At 35.6% G+C, this 14,817-nt stretch overlaps 1 protein-coding gene across 3 annotated transcripts in view; it reads right to left on the reverse strand.

The window, feature by feature from the left end:
- Window positions 1–675: 675 nt before the first annotated feature.
- LOC119798518 (cholecystokinin receptor-like) overlaps window positions 676–14,817 on the reverse strand; it is a 59,643-nt gene continuing 45,501 nt past the window's right edge. For all 3 annotated transcript variants that reach the window (XR_005282727.1, XR_005282726.1, XM_038308028.1), the window contains exons 6-7: window positions 4,868–4,933; window positions 676–3,161 (exon numbers count right to left, since the gene is read on the reverse strand). Coding sequence is in view for 1 of the 3 variants with exons in the window: in XM_038308028.1 (XP_038163956.1) it covers window positions 4,877–4,933 (57 nt within the window). In the remaining 2 variants the exon portion in view is untranslated. The remainder of the gene's footprint in view (window positions 3,162–4,867; window positions 4,934–14,817) is intronic.

Here is a 14,817-nt window from a genome sequence, read left to right on the forward strand (position 1 = left end):
ATAAACCTAAAACAATTATGTACCAGTTTTAAAATGTAGAAGCTATTAGTCAGCTTTATATTTCTTGTTTTCCTAGAGAAAATAAATAATTATTAATTTACTAATTATTTAAGAGAAACTATGCAAATTAACAAACATCTAGAAAAAGATCCTTACATTTGAAAAAGGAGGCAGGCATCCAAGGAAGCAGAATAAAGCGTTAGCCTCGCTGTTTGCAGTTAGCCAAGCCTTGTAGCTAAACCAGGTCCTGGAAAAAGACAGAGTGTAGCGCCTCTTCGGACTGCTGATCCAACCGGTTTTACCCCCAGCTTCTCTTGGTAAGTTTGCTTCTTTCCCGCGACTCAGCCTGTCAATCACCCACACAACAACTGTGACAACAGTTCCTGTCACCTCAGTGTGTAGCTTTGGAGCACACAGAGCTCTCCTATACTTCTGTATTTCAGAGGAGCTACAGCGCATGAACAAATTGTAACAAGAGTCAATGGGCAACCATCAATTATAAAAAGTAAATTTTGTAATTTCCTTTTAATTAGTTTTATGTCTTAATCAAGGTGATTGAGCTGGTTGGACAGCCGCCACTGCTTGAGTATTTTTAAAACTCAAAAGAGCTAACAATTATAGTTCTTTTTGTTATTAAAAAATGCTCAATTAAATGAACACACAAAATAACAGAGGTTTTTTTTAATAGCCATGCTTTATTACTCTACATTACATAGCACAAACAAGATATTACACAAAACTGTAGGTGCCCTGCTGAATATTTTGGTACAGTATGCATACATGTAAACATTTATTCAGAGAAAGAACTATTGAGGACTAAACGGGAACTGTAAACACTTATGTATATAGCAGAAGTCTGACTGGCAGATAAACCTTTTATGTCTCTGAAACAGTAGTGTATAAATATAAGCTAGAAGGGCCTCCTACTGCAAGCTAGTTCTTCCAAAGTCATACTACTAATGACAGAAGCCCCCTGTCCAACCTGTGCCATCTGGAGCCAGTCTTAGAGAAAAGAAAATGGCAAGATATTACCCAAAGCTATGCAAAGTTAGCAGCAGAGACATTTTATTTAAACAATTTTTGAACATTCCCAAAAACATACAATTATTTTTAAACCACTAGGTTTAATTATTTTAAAACAATGCTTAGTACTTTCTACTGGGGGTGTAACAGCAGATTTTTAAATAAAGATCTTTGATTTGGTATACACAAATATCTGGAGGGCAATCATATGACAGAATATGAAGCAGATCAATTATTCTGACATGTCCTTTCTGTCAGACATATACACAGTTGATTATATAAAGACGTTTTATGCAAACATTTACTCAGACATAATAAGACTGTACACTCATTACACCTTAAGGCAATGGTGACCTGGCAACAGTGATCCTCCGGGTAAACCTAAACAGGACCTGAAATAATTCCCTAACCGTTCACATTCAATTCATGACCTGACAGAGCAGACTTCATGGAGATGTGGCACTCACAAAAACACAAAATCAATTCATTTTTTCCCCACAAAATATAACTACCTAAGCCCATATACAATATATCAGTCTGTATTAAACATAAACATTTAGTACAAATCATTATAAATGCTATTAATGTACCGTATAGATGAATGGGTAGGCAGGGACTTATAAAAACAATTTATAATTTGGCGACGTTTGACAGCAAGATGGCTGCACTAATTCTAGATCTTTTTTTTTTCTTCTTCTTCTGCCTTGGAGACCACAAACTGTAAAAATGACAAAGACTTAAATCTTCAAAATGGTTTCTTCACACCATGACATTTCAATTGATGAGATTGATGTACTAACAATTATAACACTCAACTGCTTCAATTAATCCACTGGACATAACTAAACACAACACCTAATCTTAACTCTATGAATTTTATGCTTTGTTTGTGGCTAATTGAAACACTGCATACAGTGGTTGTGTGTTTTTATTTTTTTTACAATAACCACATGGAGCACCAAAAGCCAAATTTACACAGGAACTCTTTCAATTTTAATTACAAGCAAATGTGCATTAGGGTGCAATGAGTACCCTAGTGCACAACAAAAATAATTTTTGCTGAAAATATTCATCCTGACTCAAGACAAATAGATTTTTTTTTTACTCCAACCCCTTGATTTTATCAAAGAAGTTGTTGCCTGAGCATACATTGCATTATACAGCCAAAACACCCCATACTTTGATTTTTCATTTGACTTAAGCTTTCATGTAGTACAAAGAATTGCTTCTCAACATGATCCAAGCTCTTAATTCTACAATCAATACAAAATAATAATAAAAAAAAAACATGTCACAAAATAAAAAGTAATATCCTAGTTGACTTAAATGATACTTGTTTAAGCTTGACATTTACATGAGCAGCACCTTTGAGTGCTTGGCAAATGAGTTGACTGCCTGCTCTTAGCTCTCAGTTCTGCCTATCCAAGCTTGACAAATAGATTCACAGTAGGCAATATTCCTATTCATATAGTCTCGGCAGAACTACTTGTGCACACATGCATACTACTACAACTATCAACAAATACTGTTGTAACAGAATTAAATTAAACAGAATAGGGAGAAAGCATTAAAAAGGATGCCAGCACCAACAAAAAGTTTGGTTAAACAAATACTCTTTGGGCAATTTCTCTGATATGTTAGGAAAATATCTTAATGGTCTTTACAAGTCTTTTTGATTCATACATATAATTATTGTAATGTGTTGTAAAAGTTTAAATTCTACAATTATTTTAGCTGAAACTGAGAAGCATAAAGTATTCAAACTCAAAAGCTAGTCATGAGTGACAGATTGTTTCATTTAGCTTAACTATACACAGAGAAGATACATCAATCAAAGATGAAAATTCATTTTTTTTTTCCATTTGAGATGTTCTGTCTGCTGTCAGTACTGAGTTCCCAGCAATTCAGTCACAATACATAGGTTCTGTCCAAGTAATTTTTCAAAATCCAAAAGGAAAAAGTAAAACTTTTTTGTAAAGAAACAGAGCTTTATCTTTGGTAAAATTGAGAAAATCTCTTTCTTTTAGTGCACAGCTTTAATGATTCCAGTATTAAGCAGTACATTCATAAAAACAGACAAACAAACTTCTTGTTTCTCTTCCTATGGTTGACTCCTCAACTTCATGTGTTGTTTCAATCTGCCAATACAATACAAATAGGTCATCATATTTCCTGCTCTATCCACCGTACAATTACTAGATTTAGAAAAAGGAAAAAAAAACAACAACAAAAAAAACTAAAATAACTACAGCAATACCACAACTAACTGGTAATCAAAAACTTATTTAAAACAACTAAGCCGTTGGTTGTTGAAACAGAAATAATACTGTACCTCCTCCTGTGGATACTAACTCATAACACACACCCCTGATAATCTAATATGTCCTTATCTAGGATACCAATCTATTTTATTGATTATAAACAAATAGCCTAATATAAATGGATGCCATATAAAGACAGTTGGACTTCTAAGTTCACTTCAATTTCAAAGTACATTTCTAATTAAGATACTAGTGATTATATCTGTTTTTCACTTACACTGGCAACAAATTCAAAATGTAATAAATATAAATTTGCTTGGACTGCTACTCCAACATTTACAGGTCTTAGAAATATTTGATCGCTAATAAAATATGAGAATTATCAACCCCAGAGCTGCAAAGACCCTTTTTGCTACACATGGTGAAAGTGTCCCTATCTCTCATCTGCAGCATTGCCCCCGAGTACCTTTATTTTGACAAAAAGGGACCAATTTTTGTACACTTAAAGCTACAGTGTGTAACTTTTAGCGACATCTAGCGGTCAGACTGCAGACTGCAGCAACATGAAGTTCACTGCCGGAAGATGTCAGGAGTGAGTTGTTACTATATTTGGGCAAAAATGGCTGGTCCCAGTGATTGCAACGAAAATATTTTTTTTTATGTTTTTATTGATCAAAGCTAAATTTATTGAATCACCACTAACGTATTAGTTTTAGGTATAGATTATTATCCATTGATCATTCCTTGCTGACTGGACATTTCCTTTAAAGCTACATAGATCTATCAGTCATTAATTAACTTTATTCTGTATTGATGGTATTATAGTAGAGATCAGTTTTTAAAGATGAAACTGACTACCTGAATGAATAAATAAAATCACTCATCTTTCACTTTGAAAAAAATAACCCCCAAAAATAAACATGACTTGTGGATCAGAATTGGAGTGAAGTCAACAAAGAAACGAAGGCTATGTTCACACTGCAGGCCTTGATGCTCAATTCCAATTTTTTGTGAAATCCAATTATTTTGTGTTGCCGTTCACATTTCCAGATATATGCGACTTGTATGAGATCTCCTGAGTGAACTGTAATCAAACAACGCAATTCTCCCACATGCGCAGTGGAGGACGCAATGACGTCACAAGCAAATGTGCCTTGTCTTTACAGTAGTAAACATGGATGGTAGAGCTGGAGCACATCTAGCAATCTTTCCTAACCTTAAAAACTCAATCTTTTCAAGATGGCTAATAAAAAGAATGCTCTTCCCATTATCCGTCATGGTTGTTGTTTTTCTTCCCACTTCAGCGTAGCAAGGCACAGAGTAGTTGGATGAATGCGACAGGTTGGATGAATGGGACCTGGCTGTTCAGACACAGGTCGCATTTGAAAAGAACAGATTCGTGTCAGATTCAGGACCACATAGCCAAGTGGCCTGGGACACATTTGAAAAAACTGGATCTGTGTTGTTCAGACTGCCATGAAGAGCTCAGATACAGGTCACATACTGTATGGGCCAGAAAAATCGGATTTGGGTCACCTCAGTCTGCTGTGTGAACGTAGACACATTTTTCTGGGGATACTTACCGTGGCACATCACTTGTCTTCCTCTGTTGCCTTTTTCCCTGGTTCAACACTCAGCCTAGCACCATGCTGTAATCAGAATTAGGTTAGTAAGACCATAAAATACATCCTTATAAAAATAAAATATATTAGCTCAAAGAGTTTGTAGGTTTTATATTCCTACAGTGGTTAAAGAAGAGCCCTGTGAGATATTAACACAATTAACACAATTCATGAAAGTAAAAATGTTATAGCTTTAAAATGCAGTGTAGTTCAGAATATTTTGTTAAGAAAAAGCTAAGAAGCTACCTCATTTAAAATGTAAAGGTTTTCAAATCTTTCACTTAGTAATCTTAATCGAGAGAAATTGAAATTAATAATTAGAATCACTGAAATTAAAGCAACATTAGGGTTAGGGTAATTTTCTGAACATATACATGAAAATTGGGTGAGAAAAACACCCAAGCTGCATCAAGCCCAAGCTGCATCAGTTAAAGCATGACTCAAAGTTCTTTTTTACAATCTCGAAAATAATAAATCTTTTTTCAACAGCAGTAATAAAGGCATGCTTGCTTGTTGTGGCTGCTTTGTCATGCTACATTTTGACATTCTGCTATAATTGTGTTTAGTTTAGAGTTAGGTATATGTTGGAAATTATTAGGGTTAGGGTAAGGCTCTGTGTTAGGCCATTTAAAATGAATTCAAGTCAATGAAATGTCCCCATATATCATGAAAACAAAGCTGTGTGTGTTTGTGTTTATGTGTGTATCAAGAAATAACAGCCAATGTGACACCCCAGGGAAATCACTTGCTTACTGCTCTCCAGGAAATAAATACACTTTTCAAGCGCGACCCGTAAAAAACAGGCCACACAGCTGTAATACAGTATGCCTTCAATGAGGGAATGCTGATGGTGAATGCATTATTATGTCCAGAGTGCAGTTCACTGTGTTTAAAAACTGTGATTAATGAAAAAATGTCTGTTTATTTAACATTTAATGATTTATATGGCTTCTCTGTGTTAAGCACTGATTATTGTTTTTTCTAAGATTTAATTGGAAAATTTAAGACCGGATTAATATTTCTTAATCCCTGACGTTAGACTAAAGTAAAGCAATCCCTTCCTGCCTATACAGTGCAGTAAAGTTTTTCTTTTTTCAGTTTATATCGACCAAGAACGTTTTTTTTTAATATATTTTAGTTATAAATGTACCATGTTTCTATGGTATTTATCAGAGTCACATTTTAAATAAACTGTATACTCTGTTGTCAATTGGGTAAGTTATCCTTGTTTGATCTAGATTGTATTTACATCTCACCACAAAGCTAAGAAGCCGGTTTAGGTACCACATCTGCTTGGTTTGTCAGATCTGTTCAGGGCCTGTGTCTGCCGATGACGTTACAGTGTATTATTTGCTGAAAATTGCCACAATGACGTAAAGCATTGTGGTTGGTCTGGACAACTATAATAATATTTAGCATCTGGAGGGTAAGTGTGTCTAATGATTAATGTAGTTTTACTTGATGGATTTCAAAACTGAAAACGTATGTTTTTGGCAAACTAAATAAATGCAAAAATATTGTATAAAGGTTCATAATCTGGGTACAGATTTTTTAAAGGATTTCTTAAACATTGTTAAATTGGGGTATTTTGCAGAAAAAGCATTCCACCCCAAAAACCAGCAGTGACTACTGACAGATTCAGTATTATACTGAAGAAAAAAACACAAAAACTCAAAAGAAGGGAGACATGCCTCACATTAAGTCTGTTCTATCCTTCTCTATCTAAATGTAGACTTTTAGAACCCCAGTGTTATTGAATAACTAATGCATTTCATACCTATATATTTTCTTGTATTAAAAACGTAAAGGAAGGATAATTCATGCCATGAGTAACCCTGTGCTGGCTGGCTTTTGGTTTGTCAGTTAGCAGGATCAATTGAAAATCTAAAAAAAAAAAATCAATTTAAGGCTTAACAGAGATGTGCATCATGCCGAAGAACAATTCTTTAAAATTTGGTAATGATCCAGATCATGTGAGAGTTTTAGCTATTAGTTTAAGTCACAATATGTGACCAAGCTTTCTGCTTGGCAGAAGTTAGCAATCTCTAAATGCTGTTCTAGTTTGTAATATAATCCATTTGTCCTCATCTGGCCTCAGATCTTTATAAAAACAATCAATGAAACTTGCTGTCACCCAGTTAGATGAAGCAAGTCAGTCTGCTGTATTCTGATATCATCAGTAGGGGCAGGGCTTTGAGCATGCAAATTGACGCAGAAGAATGCGTCCGCCCCTTAGGAATGGGGAGTCGCTTTGGGTTCTTTGTTAAACTCGATACTAGGCTATGCCTCTGAAAATGGGGTCGTTAGGGGAAATTGTTGGCTTGGCTGCCCACGCAAGATGTTTTGTCCCCTCCATGGGGGTGGGGGGTTGAAACGATAGCAGGGAACAATTTGCATGTTTTTTAAGCCAAAACAAGTTTATGGGCTAAAATATAAAGCTTCAAACTCAATATTAATTCTGACATTCTGAGTTTAAAATGCTTCCTGGATGGGAAGCGAAATGTCTTCAAACTTTGAAACCAAGTCCATTGGATTGTTTTTTTTTTTTTTTTTTTTTTTTTTTTTTTTTTTTTTTACTTTTTTGGAAACTGATGTGATTACTGATTACTGATTACTGATGTGCATCACCGCCAACCACTGTAAGCTGACTGTAAAGATGACGCAGTCTGCTCATGCTGTTAGGTTTCTGTTTCTGTTATGTTTTTCTTTTGATGTTCATTTTTGCTTTGCTCTTTGTTTCATAGTTTTTTATGGTTTAATTCTTATTTTGTTGTGTTCTTTGGGCTTTTCTCAGTTACTGTCTCAGTCTTGGTTCTTTTATATTTTCTTTTGAGTGTTCAGTTTTTGCTTTACTCCTTGTTTTCTAATTTTAATGGTTTTACTTTTATTTTTGCTGTGTTCTCTAGTCATTCTTAGTTACTTTTCTTTAGAGTTTTCAGTTTTGCTTTGCTCCATGTTTTATATTCTTTGTAGTTTAATGGTTATTTTGTTGTGTTTTCTAGTTATCTTCAGTCTTCTAGGTTTTTTATTTGTTCCCCTCTGCTGCCCTCTTGTGTTCTCCTTTTTCCCTAGCTCTTTTCCTCTCCTGCCCTGTGCTCACCTGTTCCCAATCTGCTCATTAGTCTTCTCTTTGTTTCAGTCTCCTTTAAATGCTCTCCCTCTTCAGTTCTTGTTTGCTGGGTCCTCGTCTAACCTCGTCTGTCTTCCTTCAACTTGTCACTCTGAGCCTTCCTCCTGGTTACAGTTTTTCCCCTGATGACTCTATTTTTTTTGGGTAACGTTTGACTTGTGTTTTCTTGGTTTTTTAGATCTTTGAATTTTGGACTCTCTGAATTTTCTTGTTTTGTTTGGACTTTGTTTTCTTTTTGGATTTTTGGATAACCTGCCTCTGTTTTCAGTTCTTTAAATTCAACATTAAATTTTTCTTACAGTTCACCTCTGTCTTCCTGCCTCTGCTTTTGGGTCCTCAACCTATAACCAAATCCTGACACATGCACTCTTTGTTATCTGAGAACCGAGCCAGAACTGAATCGCGCCCTACTGATAAACTAGTACCAGTTTAACGTGGTTCAGTTGAGTCTGGCATGGTCAGATTCAGTTTTGCGTGCCATTTACACTCAACAGTTTTCTGGGTTACCGTGCTTCGACCGATCTCACCACAGTTTCAAAAAGGTAGTGTAAATGGGGCTATACTGTCAGCTGTCAGCTACTAGTGGATAGAGGGAGGGAAAACGAAGCAGAGGAAAAATAAACTTTTTTACTTCATTTTGAGGTGTGATTTTGTCAAACAATACAAAAGTAGACAAAGTGCTCCATGATAACAAACATCCTTGTGGAAACACATGTTAAAGAGAGCAGACAAGTTTTATATGCGCTAGTTTTGGGGACAGTTAAGATTTTATCTGGGTAAGCTACCTCTTTGAGAAATAAGATATTAGATTTTAGAAGGAAAATAAGATTATTTTATTCTGTCCCAAATCACTTTATGCCCATATACAGTTTTTACTGTGGCTCATAATTTCAGATGTTAATATTTTCATTAAAGTAATTTTTAAAAGGACCAAAATTTGTTTTAATCCTGTTTGGATTTTTTAAAAGCTGTAGCATTGCTCCTTAGATCTACTGTAGTTTAATCCCATGTGTTCAGTCAAGGAGGGAACTTTTCAGTGGACTGTAAACATGACACATTTATATTTCTGAGGTGTTTTTGTGATTGAATCTTAAAAATAAATCTGATACATAACATCTCCCATTAACAAGTGTGTTTTCACTTTAAGCTGTATGCAGCCACTTGTTTTCATCTTTAAATGCTAATCTGTAGATGTGAAATCTAATTAGCAATATACACTAAAAATAGCAGAGGGGAAAAGTCAGATGTGGAGCCACTTCACAAAAGATTTAACTGGTGTTGGATGCAACATGTGTGGTGCTAAAGTCAGCCAGGGAGTAAGGGAATAAAAGCCACAAATTTTAGGCAACATTAAATACAGCACCACAAAAAAGAATGCAATGATGCACAGGCTAAAATAGCACAGGTGAAAGTTGTTTATAATCTTATAGTGTGCTGTTTCTTTGTCTGAATCATAATTTTGTATGAGAATTTGAGTTAGGCTACAGTTGAACAGAGCATATGCTGTGCTCGTCCAGGTTGTTTTTAATATATTTTTGACAAAATATATCTATAGGCCAATATATCATACATCGTTTTTTTTTTTTCAAATCCCCAATATCGATATCGTATTTAGAAATTCCATAATGGTTGTACTCTGATGTTTACCCTCAGATCAGTACTAAGTATACTATTTGCATAACCCATTGGCACAGAAAGTTTCCTCACCAAAACTACTTCCCTTATCATCACAATTGACACCAACAGCCTGAGAAATCAGGTACCTAGCTGTACAACTAGAGAAGCAAAGTTTCACTGAGTACATTAATCTGCCTTCACTCATTTGTAGTCTCTATCTATAAAATCAGCCTTTATTTTATTTCCTATAATGTTGAAACATTCATACCTTACACGAGTACACTTTGAATGCTTAAAACTTAGTTCAATTTCCTTATTATTGCACACAATTTCGGCTAGTTAATTCTGAAAAAATTGACCACTCTGTTAAAACAGCACTAAGTAACGTTTCTATCTTATATCATCTTCTACATTCTATTCTTCCTATGACTGTAATCTAGGTGCTTGTGAAACGATCGAGAGGTCTGTCATCACCCCCTTAAGGGCTTTGGTTGGAAAACTACACTTACAGCCTTCTCTGCCACAGACTCTGTGCGAGTCTTGCAGCTCTGTTGTTTCCACAGTATGCCAAACAGCTTTTAAGTATCCCAATATAAAACCGGTGGCATTAGTAGTCACACATGCCACTTTTTTTTTTTTTTACTCTGTAGGTTTATGATATGGCAGAGCCAGCAAAATAGGACATCAAAATCCTTTCTCAGAAGAGGAGAGGAAGAGAAAGCAAAAATTAGATGGGGATAGATAAAGTTCGAACACGTATGAAATCAGGAAACGTTTTTACTGTTTTCATATACCAACCTTATGTTTATGTTCACATTTAATCACCATGTTTACATTTTATCACTGCTGCACTTTAGAAATGGAAATGTGTTAAGAGCTGTACTGAACAAAATTTTGTTTTTCTATACACTCTGTTTGTGTAAAATGACAATAAAGTCTGTCTAAGTTTACTCTGTGATGGAGCGCTAAATGAAAAAAAAAATGCAAAATGTTGTAGACCTCGCAGGAATGTTCTTGGACTTATAAGTACTATATGGGTTAACCATTGTTAGTTTCACTATTGTGACTTTAAAGATTTTTATCTTGCCAATAAAAAAACATTGAACTAGCTTATGAGAATGACAAGAAAACCATTTACTCAAGGGGCAGACTTGCACTTCACTAACTTGCATAAAAGTAACAATTTGCAACAAAAGGCAGTTTATATTAGATAACGTAAAATACTACTGACCTCTTCAGACAACTGTTCTATTTTCTCAATGTCCTAAAGGGAAGCAATACTAGAAAACATTGTTAGTGCAGCTTTAATCTCCAATTCTGGTGGGGCTATGCAAATAAGAGCTTTAACATAGGTTTATGGAAATAGTATTGCCACAAATTTGTTACCATCTGATTGTCAAAGACCATATTTGTATTACCAAGCAAATGACAGGTGTACCCAAGGGCGTAGGAATATGTTTACAATTGGGGGGGACACATGTCGGAAATCTGAGATTCGTAAATATTCAACAGAAACATATCTTAAGTACGCTACTTAAAAAAAAAGGCTATTTAATCTTTTACTTTATTCCTTTATAAATGTGTTTGTAAAAATAATGCATTTAAAATTAACATAATGCATTTGTTCATAAGATGTGAGCATATCACCAAACAAAATAACTGGAGTCTTTTATTAAGCAAAGGGAGATGTCTTTCAAGGGCTTCAGCCCTTGGCATATTTAGTGTCCGCATACGCACTAGAAAATCAAAACAATTCAGTAGGCCACACAAGTGCAAAGTTTGATATGTTTTATTTTGTCAAACTTGCAATAATGGTCAAAAATGAATTTATATAGGTTGACTGACAGAGGGAGCTGACAATGTGTTGAAGAATTATGGACAGGGCGCTTTGAAGCATCTGGTTCAAAAACGCATTATCAACCTTTGGTAGAAATCCATCCATCCTTCCATTTTCTGTACACCCTGTCCCTTAGTGGGGTCGGGAGGTGCTGGTGCGGGGTCCACCCTAGACAGGTGGCCAGTCTGTCCAGACCTTTGGTAGAAATGGCGCCTTTAATTCCAATTTGCAGTACAGAACAGAGAAAACTACAGAGTTGTCAATGTTGTGTTAATCTGTTTATAGTGTAAAAAGAGGAGCCAGCAGTTTATTTGAGGAAATAAAGATGCAGAAGGTAATTAGTTGGTTAATTAGTGGTTGTGCAGCAGTCCGCTGCACGACCAATGCGGCCGCCGCTGCTAAGAATTAGAATTAATTCTCCCTGTGGTTAACTAACGATCAGGAGCGCGGCAGGTATAACATCTGTCCATTTCGGCGAATCAAAACCATGCAAAAAATAAAAAATCCTCGTAAACGCACGCCCAGACCGGGCTAATTTCAACACAAGTTGTGTTAGGTGACTGTTACTCACACTGACGTTTCTCTTTTAAAAAAATCTGAGTAAGTCCAACTGCTGTTTCAGCCTTTTAGTTGGTGGTGGCATTGTACTGAAATGAGATATAAAAAAATATATATAAAAAAAACATTTTGGCTAGCGTGGCAAACGTCTAGAGAAAGTTAGCAGTTAAATATTGGATGAGTGATCAGCCCAAGACTACGGAAGAGGATTAGGGCCACTGGAAAAAAAAAAAAAGTTAAGTGATTTTTACATTTTGTTTCAGTTTAATACGGGAAAAAAGTCAGAATCCTGACTTTTATTTTCAGAATTAAGACTTTTTTTTCTCAGAATTCTGACTTTTTTTCTCAGAATTTTGGATCTTAATGTAGATGGGCACCATGAAGGCAGAGATGTGGAGCACTCAGCTTCACTGAGCAGAAGGTCATTAAACAAGAGAGCTAGGCTCTAAAACAGACATGACTATGGCTTGATGCTAACATGTTTGTTGTTAAACATACTTTTGTTATATTACATTTGTGTTGTGTTTTCCAAATAGTGTAGAAAATTAATGGTGGGTTTATAATGTTTACCTTTTATGAGCAGGACAGGAAGCAGAGAAGTGTAGCATTACCTCCAACTAGTTAAACTCATAATTATGAAGTTATTCAAAAAATTCCTCAAGTAAAAAAGTGCAACTTTTATTTTTTATTTATTTATTTTTTTTAACCAGATTTGTTGATTAATTTCAGAATTATGTATTCCTTCCAAATTTCCAAATCTGAAGAATTTTTTAAACCAATATCTACATTATTTAACATTTAGTTTGTTTTAGCAGTACTTCCTGTTATATTTCTTTATACGTATATTTTACATTTTCTTGCACAGCAAGCTCAGCAGATTTGAAATTGTGTGCTTGTGTAAACACTAGTCAATCCTTACTCTAAACATATATTCTGGTTATTTTTTAGTGAGACCTTCTTGTTTTTTATATATCTGTATAGTACCCCCGCCCCCCCCCCCCCCCCCCCCCCCCCGCCCCCACCACCACCACCACCACCAAAAAAAAACTGTAAATTGATTAGAAACATTAATCATCTCTCAGATTTCTGAGAAAAAAGTCAGAATTCTGAGATTAAAGTCAGAAATCTGAGAAAAAAGTCAGAATTCTGACTTTTCTCAGAATTCTGACTTTAATCTCAGAATTCTGAGAAAAGTCAGAATTCTGACTTTTTCCCCCATGTGAAACTAAAAAAAATTAAAAATCAGTTAACTTTTTTCAGTGGCCCTAATCCTCTTCCTACAAGACTAAGATGCCTAAACCAAAAAGATTCAGTTTCTATATATGAAAGTGAACTGACAACAAGACGTTATAAATAAGCAATATTCATAGCAGCATCCCCACAGACCATTTTACCTCATTCACAAGTTTCTGACTTTCTGTATCGCTGTTTCCCTCTGAGTGCTCAAACACTCAACAGTTCACAGAGGGGAGGGGGAGTACAGTGACGTAACGCTATGCTGCGCCTTCAAAATAAAAGCACGACAGTTAAAAAATTGTCAAAATCTAATATTTTGCGGTACAATTTTTTGGGGGGACATATCCACCTGGCTTTTATATTGGGGGGGACATGCCCCCCCCCGTTTCCTACGCCGCTGGGTGTACCTAATACATTTGTTGGTGAATGTATAGTATTTTCTTCTATTATAATAAAACACTTCACCTGGTACCATACAGTGAGATAAAGCCAACAATTCAGATGCTGAACACAATGAATGCCATACTAAACCTCTAGTGCTGCAGAACACAGGCCCACACTCTGGGCAGGTCATTAGTCTTTGGTTTCCAAGACTGACAGCACTGTGCCTCTGTGCATTCAGTAAAATATGTTCACCTGTTTGGCCTGGCAGCGCCAATGCTGAAACAGATTTAGTGTTAAGAGACTGGGGGCACCAGTGTCACTTACAAACAACAAAGATGTGACAAAGGGAAAAAAAAAACTAAAATCTGGCATCCACTCTGTAGCCCCCAGATAAGCTCAGCAATGGTAGCGAGTCATGAGCTCATTCATAATGCTGCAAAGAATAAATACATTCATCAAAGGGAAAGACTGACATTTAACATTTTCTTCAATCTGTATACTTCTGATAATAATTTTTCACACATATAAGGCCTGTTCACAAAAATAACAGGAAGTCATTGAATGAAATTCCATAAATATAATAATATACAGCTCCTGTCTGTAAGTTTTAGGAGGGAAGGTACCCCAGCCAGTTTAACAATCCCTAAACACAAAGTCCATGTTGTATGGCAGGTATTTTTATCTTGGATAAGTTGGCTTGTTTAGACCTTCATTTCTGACTCATTCAAATAAAGTATAAAGATTTCAAATTATTAGGGAAGTTACGTTTCCTCTAAAGTTGGTCAATAATGATTTAAGGGTAAAATTTAATATTGTGCTTCAAGCCCATTAGAAATGGGGATCTGTGACTCAAAGAAGTCATATCACATAAGAGTTTTCAGTTTCAAAAAATGCGTCTAATGCCTCAACTTGGATACTTGTGCACTTTGAGGTTAGACGTGCCGGATGCTCCACGCTTGACGTTTCAGTTTTTAAGGTGCTCTGTTCTGTCATAACAATCTAGAAATTGGAGAGAGGCTTCGCTTTAGTTGCTTTGATGAGTTGGGGAAAAAATGTCAGATGCTAAAACCTACTAAAATAAGAGCTCTAACTACCTGTTAGCCTTTTACAACCCAAGAGTTCCTATACTGTACTTTACTGAGATCTTAT

This window comes from Cyprinodon tularosa, unplaced genomic scaffold, assembly GCF_016077235.1.
Source record: "Cyprinodon tularosa strain WSP-4 unplaced genomic scaffold, ASM1607723v1 ctg629, whole genome shotgun sequence".
NCBI lineage: Eukaryota > Metazoa > Chordata > Actinopteri > Cyprinodontiformes > Cyprinodontidae > Cyprinodon > Cyprinodon tularosa.